Source organism: Natrix helvetica, assembly GCF_964273705.1.
Source record: "Natrix helvetica genome assembly, chromosome: 4".
NCBI classification, from domain to species: domain Eukaryota; kingdom Metazoa; phylum Chordata; class Lepidosauria; order Squamata; family Natricidae; genus Natrix; species Natrix helvetica.
In genome coordinates this window covers 105,842,130-105,866,218 of record NC_138550.1, presented here as the reverse complement: position 1 = coordinate 105,866,218, position 24,089 = coordinate 105,842,130, and the positions used below count along the sequence as shown (strand labels likewise).

The 24,089-nt window shown below is 35.9% G+C and overlaps 1 protein-coding gene across 2 annotated transcripts in view; it reads left to right on the top strand.

Moving 5' to 3' along the window:
• KCNG2 (potassium voltage-gated channel modifier subfamily G member 2) overlaps positions 1-24,089 on the top strand; it is a 59,304-nt gene that overhangs the window by 21,805 nt on the left and 13,410 nt on the right. Inside the window, exons 1-2 of one of the 2 annotated variants that reach the window (XM_081950273.1) lie at positions 3,872-3,923; positions 18,229-19,064. In XM_081950273.1, the coding sequence (XP_081806399.1) occupies positions 18,279-19,064 (786 nt within the window). In that variant the 5' untranslated portion in view covers positions 3,872-3,923; positions 18,229-18,278. Of the gene's footprint in view, positions 1-3,871; positions 3,924-18,228; positions 19,065-24,089 lie in introns of those variants that run through there. The other variant, XM_081950272.1, reaches the window with a different exon arrangement.

Genomic DNA, 24,089 nt, shown 5'->3' with positions numbered 1-24,089 from the left:
ATATAGGTCTGATTGAATGTTGACATGGCGAACAACACCAAATGATTACTGTTAAAGACAATTCCATTTCAACTTTCAGATTGCACATGTGTTTAAATTGGAGAAAGCTAATTTTCTCTTATTTGCACGTTGAATATTGTTGAGTTGGAACCACACATATTATTAGTTCTTTTTGTATTTAGGCTGAATCAGAGGTGGGTTGCTCCTGATTTGGGCCGGTTCGGCCAAACTGATAGACGCGGCGGCGGGAGGCTCCACCCACCCACCCGGACGTTTCTGCGCGAACCAGTAGTAAATTAGCTAGCAAACCACCACTGGGCTGAATATCTAATTGATGATAACTGCATTATAGAAATGTTAACTTGAAAAGGTGAATTGCTTATAAGAAAAGGATAAAGGGAGAAATGTTATTTTAAAAGAAATTTGTTATTCACAAAATGTGTCTTGTGTAAATTTTGTGTTATGATTTTGTCTTCAACATACATTTAGCAATAAACTAGGTATGAATGTCATACTTTATCAACTTTCTAAACTGTACAGTTGATATTTAGGAATGTTACTTTATTTAGGATATTTAGGAATGCATTCTCAAAATTGAAACATAAAAGCATATTGTCCCTTAACATCATTAAAAATAACATGTATTTATTTCCTAGCTAAAAAGCATGATATTTCAGAGTTTTATGAAATTGTTAATATTTATATGGTTATTATTTTTAAAATCTAAATGTTGTCTAAGAGAGATAAAAGATCTCATTCATAGTATCAAAAGAATATTACATCACCGTTATAGATTACATTCAGCAAATAGAAACTTTTTATTTAGGATTCTGTTTCTAAAGCTTTTCTTGATTTTGGTTTTCTTCTATTGTATTATATTATTAAAGCTGGTGCTAAAAAAAAAAATCAAGATTGTATGTTTTCTGATAATTTTCCAAGAGTTCTCTGCTTAGCACATACGGTGGTAATTTGAAGGGGTAAGAATGAAAAACTAGAGAATATACTTTGATCATCTGTCTTTTAGTATATCATATTAAGTTATACTAAAACTATTTTTCTGCATGAAGATATTGACTAAGTATATGACCTACTTTTCCTAAATATTTTGTTTACAATATAAGAAAAATAAATAATTTGCCAGTTGACGGCATGCTCCAGTAAAGGATAATAATTCACACATAATTACAACATTACTTAGAAATGCTTGATTATAGTGTGCACTTTTATAATTAGTATCTGACACTTCAAAAAAGCAGTGAAAATCCTTTTAAAAAACCCATACGTTTCAGGATTGAAACATAAAGCTTTGAAAATATTAATGATGATAAAGGAAATGGGAACAATTTGTTAGAGCTTGAATTAATTTTTGCCATCAAACATAAGGTTTGTAAACTACAGGAGGTAGTAAGAATATAATGTTCCTCACATACAGTCAGGATGAGTGATGTTCTTAAGTATATTGCATGCCTTCATAATCCACATAACAGTTTCATTTTTTTAGAAGTTGCTAGAATGATATTTGTGGGTGTCTTGGCATGTACAGTATCCCAGATGGTATCTGTGGAATGTCAAAATTATTATTTTTAATAATGACCAAAATTTCAAACATGTCTTTCAAAATATTATTTTAATGCCCATGCTAGTTTGGGCATCTATAAAGGTTGCTAATCCTTATTCTATTTATTAAATCTCAAAGTCAATTACAATAATTCCATAGTTAAAACGAGAACAGCCGTTTTAAAGTAAAATACAGTGAAAAAATTGGTGAAATTCATTGTGTAAAATAAAAGGCATTAAGTATATAACGAGGAACGTTTGAATTTGATTGAGGAGATATAAAAACATTTTCAAATTCCATGTGTGAATTTGCCTCATTTTTTTTCAGAAGCCTCGGGTCTCATAGAAGACTTTACTTTCATAAGCTTACAGTACTATTTTGGTACTCAATTGCTTTGAAACTTAATTGAATTTGGTACTCAACGCATTTTGATATGAAAATTTTGTCAATGCCCAATGTAGAATTTTTCAATGGCATCTGTCTTGTATCCCATTACATTGTTCCTTATGGGGGGGCGGGGGGGATTGTTTGGTACTCATTGTTTTTGGTACTCATCATGCCTCCTGGAACCAATTAACAATGAGTACTGAGATACTACTGTGTATATGAGAACACCCTCTGTATTACAGTTCTGTGCAATATCATTCTTTCTCTAGAACTGCTCAAGTGTTTGTGAGGGTCTTAGTTCAAATAATGCTGTTTCTCTCTCAGGAAGAGCAGCCTCAATTTTAAGAAGTATAAAAGCTCATGAGCCTTAGCACTCAGATAATTTTGATCTAATAAATATATTTTTTAACTTGACAGAAAAAAGATGAGTGAGCTTGAGGTATTTTTAGTTTGCAGGGTTGGGAGAGTTGCATACCTCTCCTTAAATGCATATATCACTAAGTTTGAAATCAACTTTCAATAATGCCAAATAGTTATAGCTTATGGCAGCAATAATTCTTAAAAATCCAACTGATTGATTACATGTAGTCCTTGACTTAACAACCATTCATTTAGTAACCTTTCGAAGTTACAAAGGCACTGGAAAAAGGGACTTACAACCGTTTTTCACACTAATGACTGTTACAGCATCCCTGAGGTCGTGATCAAAATTTGGAGGCTTGGCAACTGGCATGTATTTATGACTGTTGCAATGTCACAGAGTCTTGCGATCCCTTTTGTGTCCTTCTGACAAACAAAGTCAATAGTGAAGCTACATTCATTTAACAACCATGTTACTAACTTACCAACTGCAGTGATTCACTTAACAAATGACAAGTAGGGTCAAAAAATAGGGTAAAAGTCAACATCTGTCTTGCTTAGCAACATAAATTTTAGGCTCAGTTATGGTCGTAAGTTGAGGACTTCCTGTATGTGTCATTAAGCCAACATTGACCCTTACCACCCACATAAACAGACCTTCTCCAGGATAATCTGACCCCAACTTGACCCTATGTATATTCCAGCTGTGCACTCACTGCCATTTAATTAAGTCAATCTACCTTGGTGCTAATCATCCTTTTTTTCCTTCCATCTTTCCCAACATTGTTGTCCTTCTCAAGGGAACAGGGTTTTCACATAAAGTGTCCAAAATGTAATAATTTGAGCCTGCTCATGGATGCTTGAAGAACTTGGATTGGTTAATTTTGTGATCCATTACTTTGCTTCTTTGGATATCCATGTTATTCACAGGGATTTTATCTATCACCAAAATTCATCCAGTACTCTTCCAATCCTGCTTCTTGAGCTCCAGCTTGATCTGATCTTTACAACAATACAATACTGGTTATTATACTTTTCATTAATCTGGGATTATCAACATTAGTACTCTAAAAGATGCCCAGCAGTTCCTCAGTAGTATATTGAGTGCCATCTGGCCTGAGAGGCCATCTTCAGATATTGCCGGTTACTTTATTTTGCCTAACCAGGTGGGTTTCTTGGTAAAATACAAGAGTGGCTTATCACTGCCTTCTCCATGCAGGATGAAGTTATTTCTTTGCCAATGTCATTAAAGTGATCATCTTCCTGTATTATAGGTAACAAATGAAAGTGCCCACTTCAGTTGAGCAGCTGCGATGACCTTCATCCTTTGGGTGACAGTTTTGGGAGCATATACTCTTGGGGTACATTCCCAGAATTTTTTGTTCACCCCCCCCCCCCAGGAATATTAATCTGATGTCAATCCTTCAAGCTAGACAGGTCAAGAACTGGACCTTGCATGAACTTCTGTAATTCTCTCTTATTGTTATAGGGCAGGTGTTTGCAACCTGTGGCTCCGGAGCCACATGCGGCTCTTTGGGTCCTCTGCTGTGGCTCTGTGTCAGGTGACCCCATCATTGGCTGCCCCCCCTCCCAGTCACTCCTTGCCTGGCCTGAGAAGGTAAGGGCAGCAGTGGAGAAGCAGCCAGGGTTGATTCTCTGGCGCCTCACTTTTGCTGGAGCTTCTTCTGGCCCTTGTTGGTGCTGGGCGTGCCTCAGTCACTTGCACAACCTGCTCTCTGCCACAAGATACTGGCCCAATCCAGCCACAACTGACACCAGCTTCACTAACGAGGGCTGGTGAGGTGGGAATGGGATCCGGGAAGAGGGGATGACAGAAAGGGGATCAGGCCCACAGCATCTAGCCATAGCTTTAAAACTTGCCTGGGGGACTTTCGCAGTCTGGAGGAGGACCCTCCTCTTCCCCCTTCTTCTCTCGCAACCACAGCCGGACAGAGAGAGACACACAGAGAGATACAGAGATGGGGGGAGATAGAAAGAGAGAGGGGGGAGATAGAGACATAGAGAGACCCAAAATGAAACGGGAGAGACAGAGAGAGAGATACAGAGGGGGAGACAGAGATGAGGGGGAGAGGGAGGAAGATAGGGAAAGGAGGAGAGAGACACAGGGAGACAGATACAGAGAGGGAGAGAAAGAGACAGATACAGAGAGTGGGGGAGATAGGGAGAGAGATACAGAGGGTGGGAGGGAAAGATTTTTGTTCTGAATGTTTTTTAACAACATTTTTTTGCCCCAATGACTGGCTGGGTAGGTGTGGCTAGGGGGTCATGTGACTAGATGGGCGTGAATAATGTTGAGTTGGCCACACCCACTCAGGTTTTGTGGCTCCCAGTGTTTTCTGTGGGAAACGGGTCCAAATGGCTCTTTGAGTCTTTAAGGTTGCAGACCCCTGTTATAGGGCATGATAAAAATATTGAAAGCCTGACTAAGTTTCTTTTGTTATGCCAAATAGAGTCAAGGCCTGGCAATCTTGGATTTCTTTCTCATTCTCTCCTATCTTTCTAGGTTAACTTCAAGTTTCAATAATAGCTGCTACACATCTTATCTGAGGCTATTTCCTATCTTCTATATTCTATCTTCACCATGATGAGACGGCATCGCAGGAAGGAGGGCCTTGGATAAAAATAAAATATTAAAGTCTTGATGTTTTCCTAGGATAAATTTATTTATGCACTGTATTTGTGAGTTGCTTAGGACATTATCTTAGCCTCTAAACAATTCTAGAAATAGATCTGATTGAACAATTGCATGTTGCTCAAGGCTCCTATTTTTAGAGTGTTATAAGAGTTTTCATATTCGGAGGAGGAGCCGAAGTCGCGACTAAACGACGTGTGATCTGAGATTGCAGTCAATACTTTTGCCCTGGGTGGTCGAAACGGACCTAAACCGTCCCGCAGAGACGGTGAACAGGAAGAATACGTCTTGCTGATCTCAGGAACATCGCAAAGTCCCTGATTGATCCAAGAGAAGTTCTTCAAGCCGGTGACAAAAAAAACAGCCATTAGGCTAATGAAGTCGGGGCGGCTCCAAAACAGAAGGATACGGAAAGAAAGTGTTTCCAGCTGGTGAGGAATTTTTACCATTTTAAAAGTGACTGCCTATAAAAAACTAAAAATTAATTTAAATTGGAGAACAGAAGAAATAAGCGGCAGAATTAAATTTGGAATGGTTTTGGACAGTGGGTTATCTTTTTAAATGCTATCTTCACGGATGGAATTTATGCAAGCCTTTTAAAACGAATGGATTAGGTTTTCTTCTTCTTTTTTTATTTTACTATTCTTTGTAACCTATGGACTAAAATTCTCCTTTCATTACTGTGGGTGTTTTTCTAACTCATTTAAGAATCGGACTTTTTTTTAAACTTAAAATACAAAAAAGATACAAAAAGAAACAAAGAAAAATGCAATATTGCAATAATAATACTTAATCAGAGGCTGAAGGTTTGTGTATTGGAAATGAAACCTTTTATTTTTTTTTCACTGATTATCCTGGCTTGGCACTTCAAGGTCTCACTGCTTGTTTATAGAGAATGATAAGAACAAAAGCACACAGATGTTCCTTTGAAGTATATTTTTAACCAGAGAAAGGTGAAAATGAAATGTTATTGTGAATATGCTTAATCCTGTTAAAACCTTCTAAACTAGAGCAGCCGTATTTGTTAGCTGGAGATAATGGCACAATTTCAACAGCAGAAAGAAGTTTTAAGTCTGCAAAAGATATTCTCAGAAATACAGAAATTATCAAATACATGTGAAAGGATAGAGAAGAAGTTGGAAGATTTAGTGCATCTAACAGCAAAATATGATGAAGATGTTCATCAAATGGTAAAAGTGGCGGTTAAAATCCTAAAAATCGAAGAGGAAAATGAATATAAAGAAATTAAAATTGCTGATATTTATGGTGATTGGTTTGTTTCTGAAAATAGAAAGAGTGGAATACTGAAAGAGGAATTAAATAGAGAGGAAATCTACCCCAAATGGCAAGATACAGAAGAAGAAAAAAACAAAAGAATTTATGGATTTAAAGAGAGAAATCTTATTAGCAATAGCATTGATAACACCTACCGAAAATCAAAGATAAGCTGATTAAGGAAACAGAAAAAGGGCATCGAAATTGCATAAGCAAAGAGTTTTTATAAGCAAAGAGTTGCTAAGAGGAGTCCATACAAAGTTGATTAAGGAGATGATTAGAAGACTGACACCACAAATGGCAGAAGATATGAGACTGTTTTGCTACTGGAAAGATACAGGTTGATAGAGTATAATTTAAAACTAGTTAAACCTAGTGAAATTTAGTGACAATAGATATAGTTAAATAAATAATTGATAATGATAATGTATACAATGTGTAGTGTTATGATAAGCAATAATGAGATATGAATATTGAATGGTACCCATGAAAGGAAGATTAGAAATTCTTTTGGATTGTATATAAAGTTTAATAAAAAAGAACTAAATTAGATAACAGGTAAGTCTTGAATATTAGGGGGGAAATGTTATGATACAGGATATAGTAAAATAAAGGAGGGATAATGATAACAAGGTATATATATGTATGGATACAACATAAGGAAATTGGATATAAATTGTAAACAGTGATTTGGAAAGAAGGATTAGAAAACTTTGTTATTAAATATTATGGATGTTTAGCTAGAAGAGGACATAAGGATTTATTGTTATTGGAGGATTTTAGAAATAGTAAATGAAATGCTTGTATGTGGTTATGTATTAAATCTTGGTATATTTTATGATGAAGGCCGTTTAAACAATTATAGTCAAATGAAAATGGAGGTATGATGATGGTAACGTATAAATATCTGAGTTAAAATATTTGAGTTAATATGAATTATGTTTGTTGACTGTGGAAGAGATGCACGTAAGCCTTTTTGTAACCAACTGATACACTTTCTACAGTATGTAAAGAAGGAAGATTTTATGTGTTGTGTTTGTTTTGAAAATAAAAAATAAAAAAACTTTTATAAAAAAAGTTTTCATATTCATTCAAAACTCCTGTAACCAATAGCATATACTGATTGGTAGCTCTCCAATTTGACAGCTTACAGTGTAAGTGATTCATCACTTTGGTAACCTGTCATTTGATTTGTTCATTGTTTTCAACTACTGTACTCTTACTGTACAAAACTCAAAGTCAAAAATACTAATCTGATATGTATGATTCACTACAGGGTAGTACATGGTTGGTTTATTTGCAGTATACAATAAATCCTCTGCCATATATCAAGTAAAACTTTATCATAAAACATTAGGAATCGAATTATACAACATTCTTTGGGAGGCGGGAATGAAGAGGGATTTTTTCCTCCTATCCAGCATCAAATATTAGGTAAAAGACAACACTTAAGACTGCATTAAAACTATGAGATATGATTGTAAAACATATTAATGGAGTTACGTTTCAGTCTTCAAGAGTTTTATATTTGATTCCATCCAACAAGTAATATTTTGTAGAAAATACATTCTGCAATTAGCACGGCATATAAAATGTTACAATAGCTGAAGAATTGTAAGCTGGTGTAGGGTAGTGGTTAAAGTCCTAGACCTGGCATGTCTAACTTGTGGCTTATGAGCCACATGCAGCTCTGAATGGCTAGTAATGTGGCCCCACAACATTGTAAACTTAACATTATTATGTATGTAATTTTATATACATTAACTATATTATATATTTTATATATGGCCCAAGACAATTCCTCTTCACTCAAAGTGGCTCAGGCAAGCCAAAAGGTTACCCCTGTATGTAGACTTATGTCAATTTTTCTTAGATATGTAAGTCAGTGGGTGGCTTTTTTATTATGTAGTACCGGTATGTAGCTGGCTTAATAAAAAGCAAAGCTGGAGTCTCAAGTCTTTTTTACTCCCACTGACTTAGTTCCTATTCAGCATTAACCATTACAAATAAAATTATAATAATCACCATATCTTAGATGTATCCATCATTTTGCTGCTGACATAATGGAAGTACAGATTTTAAAAATCTGTTATATTTTATTGGGGGGGAAATGTGAGTTTATCTCTTTTTCTTTTGGCTAAGGTATTTGTTCCCAATGCTATGCTTGGGATTTTAATTCCTGCTATATATACATCAATCAGAATTTCTTATGTAGATGAAACTCTTCGTATAAAAAGTATAGCCAAAATTTATTGCATTTCACTTGAATGACTGCTCAGAATATCTAATAGGTCTATGCATATTTTGAGAATAATTTTTAAAGTAGTATTTTGAATCTTGTATGAGCATAGCTCCCCTCTACTGTACAATAAAACAGCCTATTTTTTTTCAAACTTCCATTCAAGCTTTAAATGCTGCTACTTAAAGATGTCCAGTAGTTAAGCTTATTCTTAATATAGCAGCATTTTTAATAGAAACACATGGAAGTCTGAAAAAGCCAGGCTGCTAATGAATAGCAAAAATTTACTGCGTTTGTGCACAGCACAATATCTCTCATTTCTAATATTTACATAGTCTAATATTAAGTACATAGTTTTCTTCTAAAGAAAAATTAAATCTCTGAAACCTCTTTCACATGCTGTTAAATTATAGTGCGCTTGGAAGCGGAAATTATTAAAATGGAGAAAAATATTAAGTGTATATAAAATATAATTATCTAGATTAAGTCAAACAATTTTTACCTTGACTCCAATCTCTGGTTTTGCCTATTCTTTTGAATGGGCTACCAGGATCCTCTTATTTTCCTCTATATCAGGGATTCCCAAATTGGTCAAATTTCGACGAGGCTATCTATTATTATTGTTGTTATTGTTGGTTACATAGTCAGCCAAATGTTTATACTGGATCTGGAGTTTTTATCCACCTATTGAGTCTTTCCCAACAACCTAGATTAGGCAGACGCTGATGTTTGACGGTGTTAAAGATACCATCGTCACTGGATGTAAGCTGCTCTGAGTAAAACTGCCCTTTGCAATTGATTGACGATGACAATGCCGATGGTATTCAAGTAGCACTCCGGTTACTTTGGGATTACACCTCAGGTGCCTATCACTATTGGTACTACCCCCTGTAAACACTAGTCCTTCATCTGTTTGCAAGTTTTGGTATTTTGTGATTTTCACCAGTTCTTTCTTTTCTATTCTGCTGTTCTCAGATGTCCACTATTCAGTCTTTTTTTTTTTTGCCTTTCTTATCAACAGGAGTATGATGTGGCAGGTGGTTGCCTGAATTCTAAAGACTCAGAGCACTTTAGCTTCTTCATTTTCTGCTTCTTTTGTCTATTTTGTAGTCCCACCAATGCACCATTGTTGCTACTTTGTCATGTTGGGCTTTTTTTTCACTCAGTCTGTGTGATCTTCTTGCAGCAGCTAACTAGGTGGTCCACTGTTTCTTCCTTTGGTCTTTCCTGAAGATCAGTTTGATATAGCTAGTATTTAGTTATTGTTGTTGTTATTTGTTATACTGTTAATTACTTTCATATAATAAATGTTTTGGGGTCACGTAATCCCGTTTTGTGACCTTTTGATAAGCAAAGAATAGGGAAGCCAGATTCATTTAACAACTCTTACTAATTTAACTACTGTGGTGATTCACTTAACAACTGGGACAAGAATGGTTGTAAAATAGGGCAAAACTCACTTAAGAAATTTCTCACTTAGCAACATAAATTCTGGGCTCAATTGTGGGCGTAAGTCAGGAGTTTTTTTGCAAAAAAAAAACACCAAAAAGGTTTAAAAAGCTAAAAATAGTTTTCAAATTAATCCTGGAAATAGGCTAGTATCCAGTACTATCACTTCTGTAATATGACTACACATGTGTTTTTGTTTGAAATATATCATCAATCATTGCACTGCTATGCAAATTTTTGGTGCAGATGTTATGTTGCTTTTCATTGGAGTCCTGCACAAATCTGTGCAGAAATAAGTTCCATGGAATTCATTGTGACAATTTTTCTGGAATAAAATTGTCTTATCTCTTTATGAACTCACATTTCCTAGTGGCTTTGTATGCTCTCCTAGGGTCCTGATCCTGCATGTGTAATTTAGTTTCAGGTTCATGCAGTGGCGTAGCGTGGGGGGTGCAGGGGGTGCCGGCCGCACCGGGCGCAACATCTGGGGGGGGCGCCCTGACTCGCCCCGCGCCGCCCTTTGCCGGACTGTGGCCGCCTCTTTCCGCACCCGGCTTGGCCCGCGAACTAAGCTTCCCGGCCCTGGCACGCCCAGGCCCCTCCTGCGCACCGCCTACCTCCCAGCGGAGCCGCCAAGACCCGCCACGCCGCCCCCGCGGGAGCCGAAGGAGAGCGGCGCTGCGCTCCGTCTGCCCGCGGCTGCAACGCCACCGCGTCCTCCCGCTCCGCCTGGAGCACCCCGGGGAGCCGGCGCCTTCCCGAAGCCCCCAGTGCGCCTCCCACCCCCGCGGCACCTGCTTCCCTTCAGTCGAACCTTTTCCCGCTGCCCTGTCGAGCTCCTCCTCGGGAGGAAGGCAGGAGGCCAGCATGGAGAGCCTCACTTGACTGATGCCGACCCAGGGGCAGCTGCAGTCGGGCCGCCCTCGGGTTAGGGGGCGCAAATTACTTGCCCCGGATGCTGACAACCCACGCTACGCCACTGGGTTCATGTGAATGAATATTCTGATAGAGTCAACTGGACACACTTTAACTATGGATAATTAAGCTTGCCAGGCATTAGACATATTTATTTTGAGATATCTGGTTCAGGGACCGGGTACAGTCCAGATTGAAGAAAGAGATATGCACACTTAACAGGCATATTGCAAGGAGGAAAATTCATTATTTGACGAACAGATGAGGCTTTGGGAACAGTTTGAGGCTTGCCAGGCTGCAATAACTGAATGGATAGAAGCTGTGGATAAATTATTCTAAAACCATTTCTGTTTTTGAATATGATACAGGTATGAGATAACGCTCTCAGAAATCTATTCAAAGGAAAATAAACGTGGGTTTTTTGTTTGTTTGTTTGAAAGAATCAAAACTTCAGATTATTTCCCCGTTGTAATAGGATTTGAAAACATAGCACCCTTTGACAGGGTGAGGAAAATAAAATCCTGGCAAGAGTAAAATGTGTATATGGTGTTGGAAACTGACACACAGTGCCTTAAATATGTCTAGATAGAAGAACAATACCTGTTGTATCTGAATTATAGTAGCTTGTGCATTGCTTAGAAACAAAACATGTCAAGTCGATTCTCCATATTTTTTGGACTTTAAAAAACCCCAACAACTCCGTTGCCATCCCTGGCTATTTTTTTCTTCAAATTTTCATATATATATATACATTATATATATATAATGACATGTCATAGTAGGAGGCAGGTAATTTGCATTAAATTACATTTTCAAACAGGAATGCTCACCCAATGCAGAACATGGACCATTCATAATACAAACTTGAAAATTATCCATTCATTCTGCAAAATCATTTTGTGTTTCATAGAACTCCTGGTTATTTCTTGAGCCAAGTATTTCTTTCCAAGGTCACCACTTGATTGCCATTTCAGGATTCCTAAAGACTACTACTATGTAATATGCCGGTAACTAATATTTGAGGTGGATATTAGAATGATTTGCACTTGCCCAGAAATGGCTACCTGAAGGGTATTCTATAATCTTTTGCCTATTGACAAAATTAAGATCATGGCTTCTTGCACAAACTTAAGAATTAAGTTGTGATTCCGACCCCACCACTTATTCTGCTGCTGTTTGAACCATGCTTTTTGGAAAAGGTTCAAATGTAATTAAGACATAGACGCTGAATTTCAGTATATGAAGAAACTAAATTAACAATTCAAATTATGGACCTTTTAATATTATTTTACATTTTTCTTTCTAATTTTGGAATCTCGTTCCAAACTGATCATATCTCTAGGGCTTTTCTGAGCACCAATTTAGCAAGTGACCAGGCAGAAACATTGGCTCAGATTGCTAACTTGTTAATGGGCTTATATTAACTTTCTCATCATTAGTTAAATGAAACGTTTACTTTGACTTAATGTTGATAAAAGCAAATTTTTCTTATTTTGGATATTTCTAAGCATAATGGCTATACACACACATGCGCAGGAGTTAAGTCTAGGATTGGTAAAGTAATGATTTAGAAGCAGGAGAAATGTTGGATGTGATTAAATGATAGGGGAAGATTGTTGGAAGGACTAATAAGTAAGAGGTTCACTGCTAAAAAAATATTTAGCCTATAAGATATTCCAAGAGCTGAGTGAAGACTGCCTAATACTAAATTAGTGAAAATAGATTAGTCTGGTTTTTAATCAATTGATTCTGGGTAATTTTTTGTATTTATTCTGTTACTATTCATGACTCAAACATTCAATTCAGTGATGGTTTTCAAAAAAAATATTTTACTACCGGTTCTGGGAGCGTGGTTTGGTGGATATAGCAGGGGAAGGATACTGCAAAATCTCCATTGCCTCCCACTCCAGGGGAAGGTTTCTGCAAAATCCCCATTCCCTCCCGATCAGCTGGGACTTGGGAGGCAGAGAATAGTTGGGGGTGGGGCCAGTCAGAGGTGGTATTTACCGATTCTGAGAACTACTCAAAATTTCTGCTACCGGTTCTCCAAAACTGGTCAGAACTTGCTGAATACCACCTCTGATTCAATTGTTCATATTCTCTATTGAATATTAAATGCTTTCCTGCAATCCATAAAAGTTCACAAAGAAATCTGAGTAGCCTACCTTAATCTGATCTTTTTTTCCTTGAGAAATAGTTGTCAGAAATCTTAAATCTCTTCTCTTTCTAATAAAACTTCATTTATTGTGTCTCCAAATTTTAAAGTATTATGCTCCTTTGTTCCAATACTGCATTTTTTGTCTTAAAGTACATAATATGATTCTTCTTTGTGCTGTTTGTTTTTTAGTCAGTACATTTATTGAATTTCCAGTGTTCCTCTTGATCTAGATTAATGTTTTTCAAACTCGGCAACCTTTAAGATGTGTGGACTCTCACAATTCCCCTGCCAGCTTGAAGTTTACACATCTTAAAGTTGCCAAGTTTGAAAAATGGTGATCTAAAACCAAAACTCTATTTGAGTAAATTTTCCATTTAAGTCTTCTCTACCAAATTCCAAACCACCAATATTTTTATGCAGTTCTGTTTTTTGCTATTTGTAAACCTGTTTCTATCTTTAACTTTGACTTCTGAATTCTTTAATATGAGATCAATTCTTGTTGTTTTGCTTGTATGGGTTTATTGTGCTCTTCTATTAGGAGTTGTTAATTTATCACATATATGAATGTTAGGAGCTCCTTCGATATAAGTAATCTTCCAAGTTTTTTTTTTAATGTGCATAACACAACTTTTTGGATTTTTCTGAAGCCTAAAGCATTACTCAATTTTCAAAAGTATTTTTAAATATTTTATTTATTTAAAGATTTGATAACCAGTCTTTTGATCAAAATATTTTAAGAAAGATTAAGTAGATTGTTGTAAATAAACAAAATCTAGCATACGCAGTAAATCTCACAATCATTCGACCTGTGGTTGGTATTAAAGGCTAGAATGTGCTTCTTTCAGTTTTGCAGTTGTAAAAGAACTCTGCAGATTAAATATATATCATTGTTTGATTACAGTATAATCCTGTACCTATGCCTTTAGAGGTTAACCTGTCCAACTCAGCTATAAGGAAGAAAGAAAAGAAAATCACGCTTGCTTATTGTATACAATTTATTTAGGATAATAATTTATTGATTTAAATTCAGAATGTAGATTGGTCATGATCAAATGAAGTAGATCTGAAGTGGTATATTATACAACAATGGTATGAAAAAATATAGTAAACCCAATAAGAATGCACAGGGGCGTGACATTCTTGATTTTACTTCTTATTTATAAGTTGTTCAGAGCTTAATGACATTGTGAGTTGAATATAATTTTTTAGGTAATATTTTTTATATTAGGTCACCAATGGAAGTTCAGTACTTCAATTAGATCTTCTAGTATTTTGCCACTATAATGTAAATTAATAAGAGGCAAGACAGGGTGATAATAGAAATTACCATTACTGATTGTTGTAGATAACCAGATATTTTGTTTGAATTCACTTGCAGATCTAAAGATAGTTTTCCATATTCTGCTTTATAATAAGGTTTTTAAATTTCATAATTACCTTTCAGGCTATAGTTGTTTAATGATCCTAATAGCCTTATATTGCCATCTGGTATTAGAAAACGGCTTCCATTGTGCTGTACATATTTTTAGCTTTCTGTTTCAGTATCTGCTTTTTAAGCTCATGGCAAAGGAGACAAAATGGCATTAACACAGATATATTTGTTCAGATTCAGAAAGTAGATTGACACGTGGAAGTCAATTTAGATGCATCCATATTGCAAGTCACAGTGAAAAGTGTGTGTATGTGGCGGGGGGGGGGGAATATTGGGGAAGTAGGAGAAAAATTACAATTGAAAGGAAAATAATACATGCAAATTAGCTTTTTCCTTTTTGGCTTCATAATATTGATTGTTATTACTATTATAAAAATGTATCTAATTTATTCTTATTTTCCATTTTAACTTGGACAAATTCAGCAGCTATACAGCTAAGTCACCTTTCAACCAAAGATGTGCAGCTTTTGAGCTAAGAAATACATTTAGCCTTTAGATTGTGGGTGACAGAAATCAAAACAAACTCCAAATACTAAAAATAACCAGGAGGAAAAATGAATAGAGTCAGGACAAGCTAACATTGATTTAGATTCAATTAAAATGTGGTGAAGTCAGCTCAGTACTACTAATATGATGATTTCCATATCTTTAATTATTTTCTCTTTCTGTCAAAATTACAATTTGGTTGTATGGACACTGCAAGCTTAACATAGGCAGCCTGGAGCCTCAGTTGAGTCCCCTGATTTAAGTGTTTTGAAAGCCGAGATACCTTACTATTCTTGAGGAAAAATAACGGAAGGGGAATTCCTGAGGTGGTATCATCAGGTTGTTAATAGCAATAGAGCTCCCAGCAGTGGTTCAACAAATTACAGTGCCATCAAAATGATAACATGTAAATCTGAATGGAATGTTTGTGTAATATCATGATATCCGATAGAAATATGTAGGTTGTGTCATTTGAACGATGACACCCTGGGCATCATTTGTCTTGACCATTCTTCTCATGCCCGTTGGATGAAGTAACAGCAGATTCCTGTCCAAGAATAGTAGCTAGGCATGACTGCAGCTAGTGCTTAATAAAGATCTATATTATATATCACTACATAAGAAAAATACACCATTCTCCTTTGGAACATTTCCCCTTCCTAAATTTTCTTCTTTGTCAAAACCCTCAATATTTTACATGTTCATCTATATATCTGCATGGTTAAAATACCAATTACCCATTGCTTGGCCTTCTGATAGCTGAAGTCATTAAATTGATATGATATTTACATACAGAAGTGATCCTTAGCATTACCACAATTTAGACAAGCAGAGAATGGAAAATAGTATGTACACTAAAAAAAGGAATTTGGTAGAATGCTGTCTTCGTTTTTCATTAAAAATAAAACCTTTTAAAAAGTTTTCAACTTTTGTTCTAAGCATGCTGAAATGGAACAAGAAAAAGAACAAATCTCCTGGCCTTTTGACTGTAAAAACTAAAGTAAACTTAAAGAATACTGCAAAGCCTGGGGATGAAAATGATGCTCCTACATCTAGCTCTGAATATTTTATCTCGTTAATCTATATGTTCTTTATTGCAGTTATATTATTTTTACTAACTTTTTTAGCTTCTGATTTTTTAAAAAACAAGGAGGCATGCTATGTGTAGTGAACTAGTAGAAGTGTTGAAATATGTTTTACAATATTGGACTGCCCACAGGATTTATATAGGATCTAGAAACATTACTGAAAAGGACAATGATAGTGGCTGATGTTTTGCTTCACAATTTGCCAGATTCGCATTCATTTTTCTAAACAAAATATTAAAATACAGTAATATGAAATGAGGTGGAAGAGGAAGCTTGGTAGGTATCTAGAAAAAAACTCACCAGCGTAGCCAATATATTGCCACAATAAGGAATCATGTATCTTGGATAATTCAAATTTGTGCACCTTGATACTGTATTTTGATTACATTAAATTTTTCTGGTAAATAATGAAAAACACAGTTTAATAGTATACATTCGACAGACATCATAGATAGGATGTTAATATTTCTTGGTAAAATTATCTTATATGAAAGGATGCCAACATTATTAGCTACATTAGATTATTAGTACTTTGCATGGATTTTTTCATTTGTATATTTTATTCGTAGGACCTTAAGGAACAAAGTGCATAAAGTTATATAAGAATATTATGATCACAAATGTAAATCTTGATATCAGACTCAGATTCTTATTTGCTTAAATATGCTGAAGACAATAAGAAGAATTTAAAAATATATAAATAATTTTTATATTTAACTGCCATAAAGGGAAAATAACTGAGAAACTGATTTTTGGAGGTATTGAATTCATGAGAAAAAAAACGTTCTTGTCTTTTGCTGGAAATAATATCATTAGCAGATAAATTTGGAGAATATTTTTATATATTTTGAAATAGTATAGTCCAGCCATATTGTAATGGCATACAATTCAAACTGGGCCAATACTCAGAATAACTGCTACTGAAATTTAACCAAGCAATGAGCTGATTATACCACAGGACGTATTGATATGAATATCTTTTATATGCTATCAATAGTTTGGCTATTTAGCTTTAAAAATCCTAGTTAATATTACAAATTTACCATGATACATTCCAGGCTTTATTTTAAGATTCTAAAGATAATTACAATTGAAAATTAAATGGGTTAATTTATGGGTTAAAAAGTTATAACAAAAAACAGTACTTTCCTATTTTGTCCTAAGATTTCTTTTTTTTTCTATTCAGTCATGTCCAATTTTTGGAAATTGCCTGGACAAGTCAGTGCAGCTTTCTTGACAATGTTTTCTAGAAATGATTTGCCATTTCCTCCTTCCTAGGACTGAGAGAAAGTGACCAGCCCAATGACACCCAGATGGCTTTGTGCCTAAGGCAGGACTGAAAGTCATGGTCATATAGTTTCCTCTTAATAAAGAAATGCTTTAAAATGTGATCAAATTTCAGAAATAAAATTCTACATTCGGTCTGCCCAGACTTAATGAATATTTGTTTCATTTTGAAAATAAATACCTTGTCTGGTAATTTGCAATAAAAGACAAAAACATTTTACCCTGATATATTTGGGTACCTGTGGACAACCTGTTTCTTGTGAAGAGTTGCAAGGTTACAACCCCCCCCCCACACACACTTTCATGGCAATTATAGAATGAAAGATACAGAAGGTATTTATGGAAATTTATAATATAGAAAATATGTGGGAATTCAGGCCCATGGAGGTGTTCACATGTGATCCATCCAAGTTCCTTCTTCCTTAGGTTACCTGTGTAGAGAACTGTAGGGCAGGGGTGTCCAAACTTGGGAACTTTAAGACTTGTGGACTGGCTGGGGAATTCTGGGAGTTGAAGTCCACAAGTCTTAAAGTTCCCAAGTTTGGACACCCCTGCTGTAGGGCATGTGGTTGATGTTGCAAGGAGACAAAGCAAAGTTTACGGGGACAAATTAACAACACACTACATCTTGAGCGCCTCCCCCCCTTTTTTAAAGTTGCTTTTCCTATTTTGAATGTTTAACTTGTGTGACGTATGTTGAAGATTCTCACGTCAAAATTTATTGAAGATTTATAGGTATAGATACGTTTACATATAGTTAATTATATTTGTTGGATTCTAAAATGTGAAAACTGTTTTCCTAGTTGTTTTCTGAAACCAGCAAGGTTTCTTGAGGAAAAATTCAATCCTAATATAGATCAGAGCATCAGAAGGGGTTTGTTTTGCCTTTATTAAAATGCAGTTTCTGACACTAATGTATTCACCTTTTCTATCCTCACTAGTCAATACTCTCATTTCTTCAACTGCTTCGGCCCCTTCATGAATGTAACAAATGTATCAGGAAATGGCCTTGCTGCCTGGGAATGCAGAGCCCGAATTTACTGCATATTCTTACAACAACTTGGAGACACTTTGTGATGTGCAGACAAAGAAAGGCGTCTTCTACAAAAAAGCAAAACTTCTCAGTCCTGGGGAAGACTTGTATTGTTTTGCCTGTAGGGAGGATCGTACCAGGAATGTGATAATCAATGTAGGTGGCATAAAATACAAAATTCCATGGACCACATTAGAGAATTGTCCCTTGACCAGGCTTGGAAAGTTAAAATCATGCAACAACTATGACGAAATAATGGATATATGTGATGATTATGATGTCAACTGCAATGAATTCTTTTTTGACCGCAATCCTTGTGCCTTCAGGACCATCATGACTTTTTTGACCGCTGGGAAGCTAAGGCTCCTCAGGGAAATGTGTGTGCTCTCTTTCCAAGATGAACTGGTTTACTGGGGGATAGAAGAGGAACATCTGGAGTGGTGCTGTAGAAGAAGACTACGACAAAAAGAAGAAGAGATAGCGGAGGCGGCATTGTTTGAAGAACAAGAACAAGAAGAAGAAGAAGCAGCAGCAGCAGCAGCAGCTAACGAAGCACCCCAATGTGCCTTCAAGGACAGCAGCCGCTTGCATTTGTGCATGAGAAAGCTCAGGGACATGGTGGAAAATCCTCATTCAGGGATCCCAGGAAAGATCTTTGCTTGTATATCGGTTTCTTTTGTCGTCATCACTGCGGTTAGCCTCTGCATTAGCACCATGCCAGACCTCAGAGAAGAAGAAGATCGGGTAAGTGCACCCTATAAAAATGATGTTCCCCAATTGAAAACATTGCCAGAGACGTCTATGTCAATATTCGTTTATTCATATATGCATATGGCAGTAACACAAATTTTATCCCAAGCAGATGTCGTGATTGTGATTAGCATAATTATAATTGCTTTTCTGTGTTTAATTAATACGGTCTTATATATTAACTCACAAAGGAAGGTGAATATACATGTCCCAGGATGATGTTGCAGGATCCAACCTAGGTAGATCACCATAACCACAGGTTTTGTCTTCTGAGCTTTTGGACTTGTGCTGGAGCCCCTCTGCAGGGAACATCTCTCTAGCAGGCTGTGCCAAGTTCCCGGAAGATGGGCTCCAGCATGAGTCTGAAACTCAGAGGACAAAACCTCTGGTCCCAATAACCGAGTCAGATTGGATCCTATATATTAACTTTATGAATTAGTTAGGACAGATATCTCAATAATTGCATTTTGGACATTGTCCCAATTCTTTTTGTTTTCTTCTATCAAAAACTTTAGCTAAATCAAGGCTGGATTTTCTTTCTGACCGAAGAAGTTACAATAGACAGAAAGAGGATTTCTTGGCTTCTGCTGTAAAGGGAGATAAATTAACTGGGATGATGAGGGCCCTAAACCACAGCAAATTCAAAGGAAGTATTTGTGAAACTCTAATAGAATTGCAAACTGAGCAAGATTAATTTTGACTGTCTATAGTTTCATCTGATCAGCATAAAAAAGTAATTAGTGTGACATAATCCTTTTTATTATCAAGAACTTGTCTTGTCTCCGAGCTAGTTTTGAAACTCACAGTTCATATGTAAACAGAAATCTGCAATTTGCTTTATAGTTCCATACAGATTTCTCCCTTGGGTAGAAAACTTTGTAATCAATTTTCTTTTCTTTTTATGAAAAATTCGTGATTAATTATTTAATTATTAAATTTATATAATTCCTTTTGCTTGAGCTCAATGAATACTAGTGTTACTGATGATAGAGTTACAGTAAAGAGTTTTGAGGACATAAATGGGAAGAGCAAAATCAACATTAAAATATTAGTGAACCTCACCAAATTCTAAAAGAGGTTTGAATACTTCTACAAAATTCTTACTTTAAATTCTGTTTAAATATTTTAGATTTTATAATGCTGTGCATACCGAAATATTCATTCTTATTACTGGTAGTTATCCTGCAACATTAGGTTCTTTTTCAAAACGTTTTAAGATCTGTATCTCAATAGTTAAGAATACTGTAAGTACAAGTTTCCTATTGTAATTCTTGAAACCTTAACAGTATACCTCTACCTTGTCTAATGGTTTTTTAAGGTCAATGGCATTTTCTATATATAGCATTTATTTCAAACTGTTAATATTATATCACCATATGTTGTTTATAGTTCATAACAAACCAATTTCATCCATTCTTGGTAATTAGAAGTGAAAGATCTGTCACACTCTGAAAATTCAGTTTTAATAACTGTAAAACAAGGGTGTCAAACTGGCAGTCTGCGGTCTGGATGCATCACGCGCAGGCCATGCCCAGCCCAGCTCTGCAAACGGGGAGAAGGTTGCAAAATGTCACGTGACAGTAACATGACATGGCGAGTTTGACTCCTGTGCTATAAAACATTTAACAATGTATTTTTGTTTCTAGATAAATAAATAAACAGAAATACAAAATAGAATACAGGTAATCCTTGATTTATGACAATTGAACCCAAACTTTATATTGCTAAGTGAGAAATTTGTTAAGTGAGTTTTACCCCATTTTACGACTTTTCTGGCAACAGCTAAGCGAATCACTACCATTGTTAAATTAGTAATATGTTTGCTAAGTGAATCAGATTTCCCCATTGACTTTGCCGGTCAGAAGGTTGCAAAAGGTGATCACATGACCCCGGGCCACTGGAACCGTCATAAAGATGAACCAGTAGTCAAGCATCCAATTGTAAATCACATTACCTTGGGGATACTGAAGTGGTCATAAGTGTGAAAAATGGTCATAAGTCATTTTTCCAGTGTTATTATAACTGAATGGTCACTAAACGAACTGTTGAATATCGAGGACTACCTGTAGGTACCAATTTTCCAACAAGATCGCAATAGAGAAAGGTGTCTGTCACATGAAAATAGATCTTCATCACTGCTTTGATTAGAGAGAATGGACTAGGCAGCTAGATAAGAGACTGAAACTGTGGTTTTTCTACGCGCTAAATATTAGAACAGATGGTTAACCGGGGGATTTGAAGATTAGTGTAATGTTTACTTCAACCTGTTGACTGCTTTTTTACACACACGCACACACCCATGTGCATTTAATATACATTTACTATACAATATTAACATTTAATATTGAGCAATATTACATGTAATTGATTACTTCTCCTTTTTGCATCCTTTTTCTTTTTTGTTGATATTAGGGTTGAATGTATGCTTTTGTTTCATTTTGTTTGTTTGTTTTGCTGTTTTGTGTTTTATTTTTATGATAAAATAATAAATAATATTTTTAAAAAAATAATAAGGAAAATAGTTCTTCATCGGATGGGCAGAATCTGTTCCGAGAAAGATGAGAACTGTTCCAAGAAGAAAAAAGGGTGTTTCAGCAGGATGTAGCACAGAGCAAGGGAGGAGCCAAAATTTAGTGAAAAATACTAATTAAATATGTTGTCTTCAAACAAGCCAAAGTAAGGAACAACACTTGCTTGACTCAAGTAATCTAAGGGAGCAGATTTTTATAAAAACATTGCACAGTTATAAATTATTATATGACTTAATATAAACTCTCATAAATCAGTGGCTAAGATCTTTGTAAGAAGTGTTTTGATGCTTACTCTTGTGACATAATGATAGATGATGGATGGATAGATAGATAGGTAGAGCTTTGATTAAACTCATAGATTTGGTCACAAGGTTTTTTTGTAAAAATGTGGAAAAAGTAAGTGAAAAAATTAATGTTAATCTCAGACACATGGATCGAAAGGCATTCAATTAGTTCATTAGCTCAACAAAGCTTTCCTGAAAAGGCTGGGTCTGTGAGCTAGAGTAGGGGACTCCAACGTTGGCAACTTTAAGACTTGTGAACTTCAACTCCCAGAGATCCTCAGTCAGCTTTGGGAGTTGAAGTCCACAAGTCTTAAAGTTGCCAAGGTTGGAGACCCCTGAGCTAGAGGGCCTTCCTGAATTGCACAAAAATCCAGGACTTCCTGCATTGCACCATTGTTGAAATACCTTGCGATAGTGGCGAATATCTATAGCTCAGGTGTAAGATGAGAGTGGAGGTTTGTTCTCCAAGCTTGTGGGTTGGTTTCCGAACATTTCATTACCAGGCTCGGAGACATCTTCAGTGAAATTTAGGGAATTCCCTAAAGTCCACTGAAGACATTACCTAGTGTGGCAACAAAATGCTCGGAAACCAACCCACAACTTCAGAGAATGAACCTCTACCCTCAAGAAACACTTTAGAATAGAATAGAATAGAATAGAATAGAATAGAATAGAATAGAATAGAATAGAATAGAATAAGAGAGTTGGAAGGGACCTTGGAGGTCTTATAGTCCAATCCCTGGCTTAGGCAGGAAATTTCTCCTTAGTTCTAAGTTGCTTCTCTCCTTGATTAGTTTCCACCCATTGCTTCTTGTCCTGCTCTCAGGTGCTTTGGACAATAGCTTGACTCCCTCTTCTTTGTGGCAGTCCCTGAGATATTGGAACACTGCTATCATGTCTCCCCTAGTCCTTCTTTTCATTCAACTAGACATAACCAGTTCCAGCAACCGTTCTTTATATGTTTTAGCCTCCAGTCATCTTTGTTGCTCTTCTCTGCACTCTTTCTAGCATTTCGACATCTTTTTTACATCATGGCAAACAAAACTGGATGCAGTATTCCAAGTGTGGCCTTACCAAGGCATTATAAAGTGGTATTAACACTTTATTCTTAGGTAATTTAGCAAATGGATTTTTTTCCATTTGTTGCGGGCAAGGCTGAAAAATAGTAACTTGATACCACTTTATTGATTAGTTTGAAAAATGTTGCGGGAGAAGGTTTTGTCAGAGTGATTAAATTACACAACCTGTACCTGATGATTAACAAATGTTTTCCTGCTATTTGGGAGACTGCACTTCCTCAGCTCTGCAGGCTTTGTTATTATTTTTCACTGGCAGACTCTTCAGTTCAGAGCAGCAAAATGGGACACTAAATTCCCCTTCCTATTCCAACAGCAGTTTTATAACACGGGCATGTTCTGAATAAGTTAAATGCCATTTAATGCAGGTTGTGTAGGAGAAGATTTTGATGCTCCTGTGATGTCATTCTTTTTCTGCTTCTTGCCATGATTACTTCGATTTTTATTTTTATTCCATGTGAGATGGTGGCGATGGGACTAGAAGTAAAATAAACAACCCAACATCATTAAAACAGAGCACAGGAATTATGCTTTCAGTCCAAGATATGACTTGAGGATAGCTAAAAAGAAATGCACTTATAATCAAAGCATCAGAGAATGTGGTATAATAATTTTTAGACAGCCAGTGCTGTCAAGAAAACTACAAAAATATAGTTTCAGGATAAAACTGTTAGTCTTACATGGCTGATAATAAGCCATTGTCAAAATGCAATCTCCCTAAAATAACACACTAATATAATTAGTGGTAGCAACCAAATGGTGGAGATAGTTAAAATTCAACAAAGAAATGATAGGACGCTTATTAATATGCCAATGGAAAAGTAAAGCAAACCGTCATAAAGAGCCTTGAATTGTAGTGTCTATTTCTAGTCTAGTATAACTATGAAAGAGGAGCAAATCTATTTTGGCTTTGCAGATCAGTGGGAGCAAGCCAATATTAAGACGATACTAGGTGTCAAATAAAAAGAACTATTAAAATGCTTGTAAGCAGCCTGTAATCACCTGCCTGCTTCCCAAGCATAGATTATTATAATAATTACAGCTAGCTTTTTGGACTCTTCCAAAGACTGCTCTACATAGTTAATATTCAATTAAATATACTTACTGGTTTAGGCAGATGACCTGTAG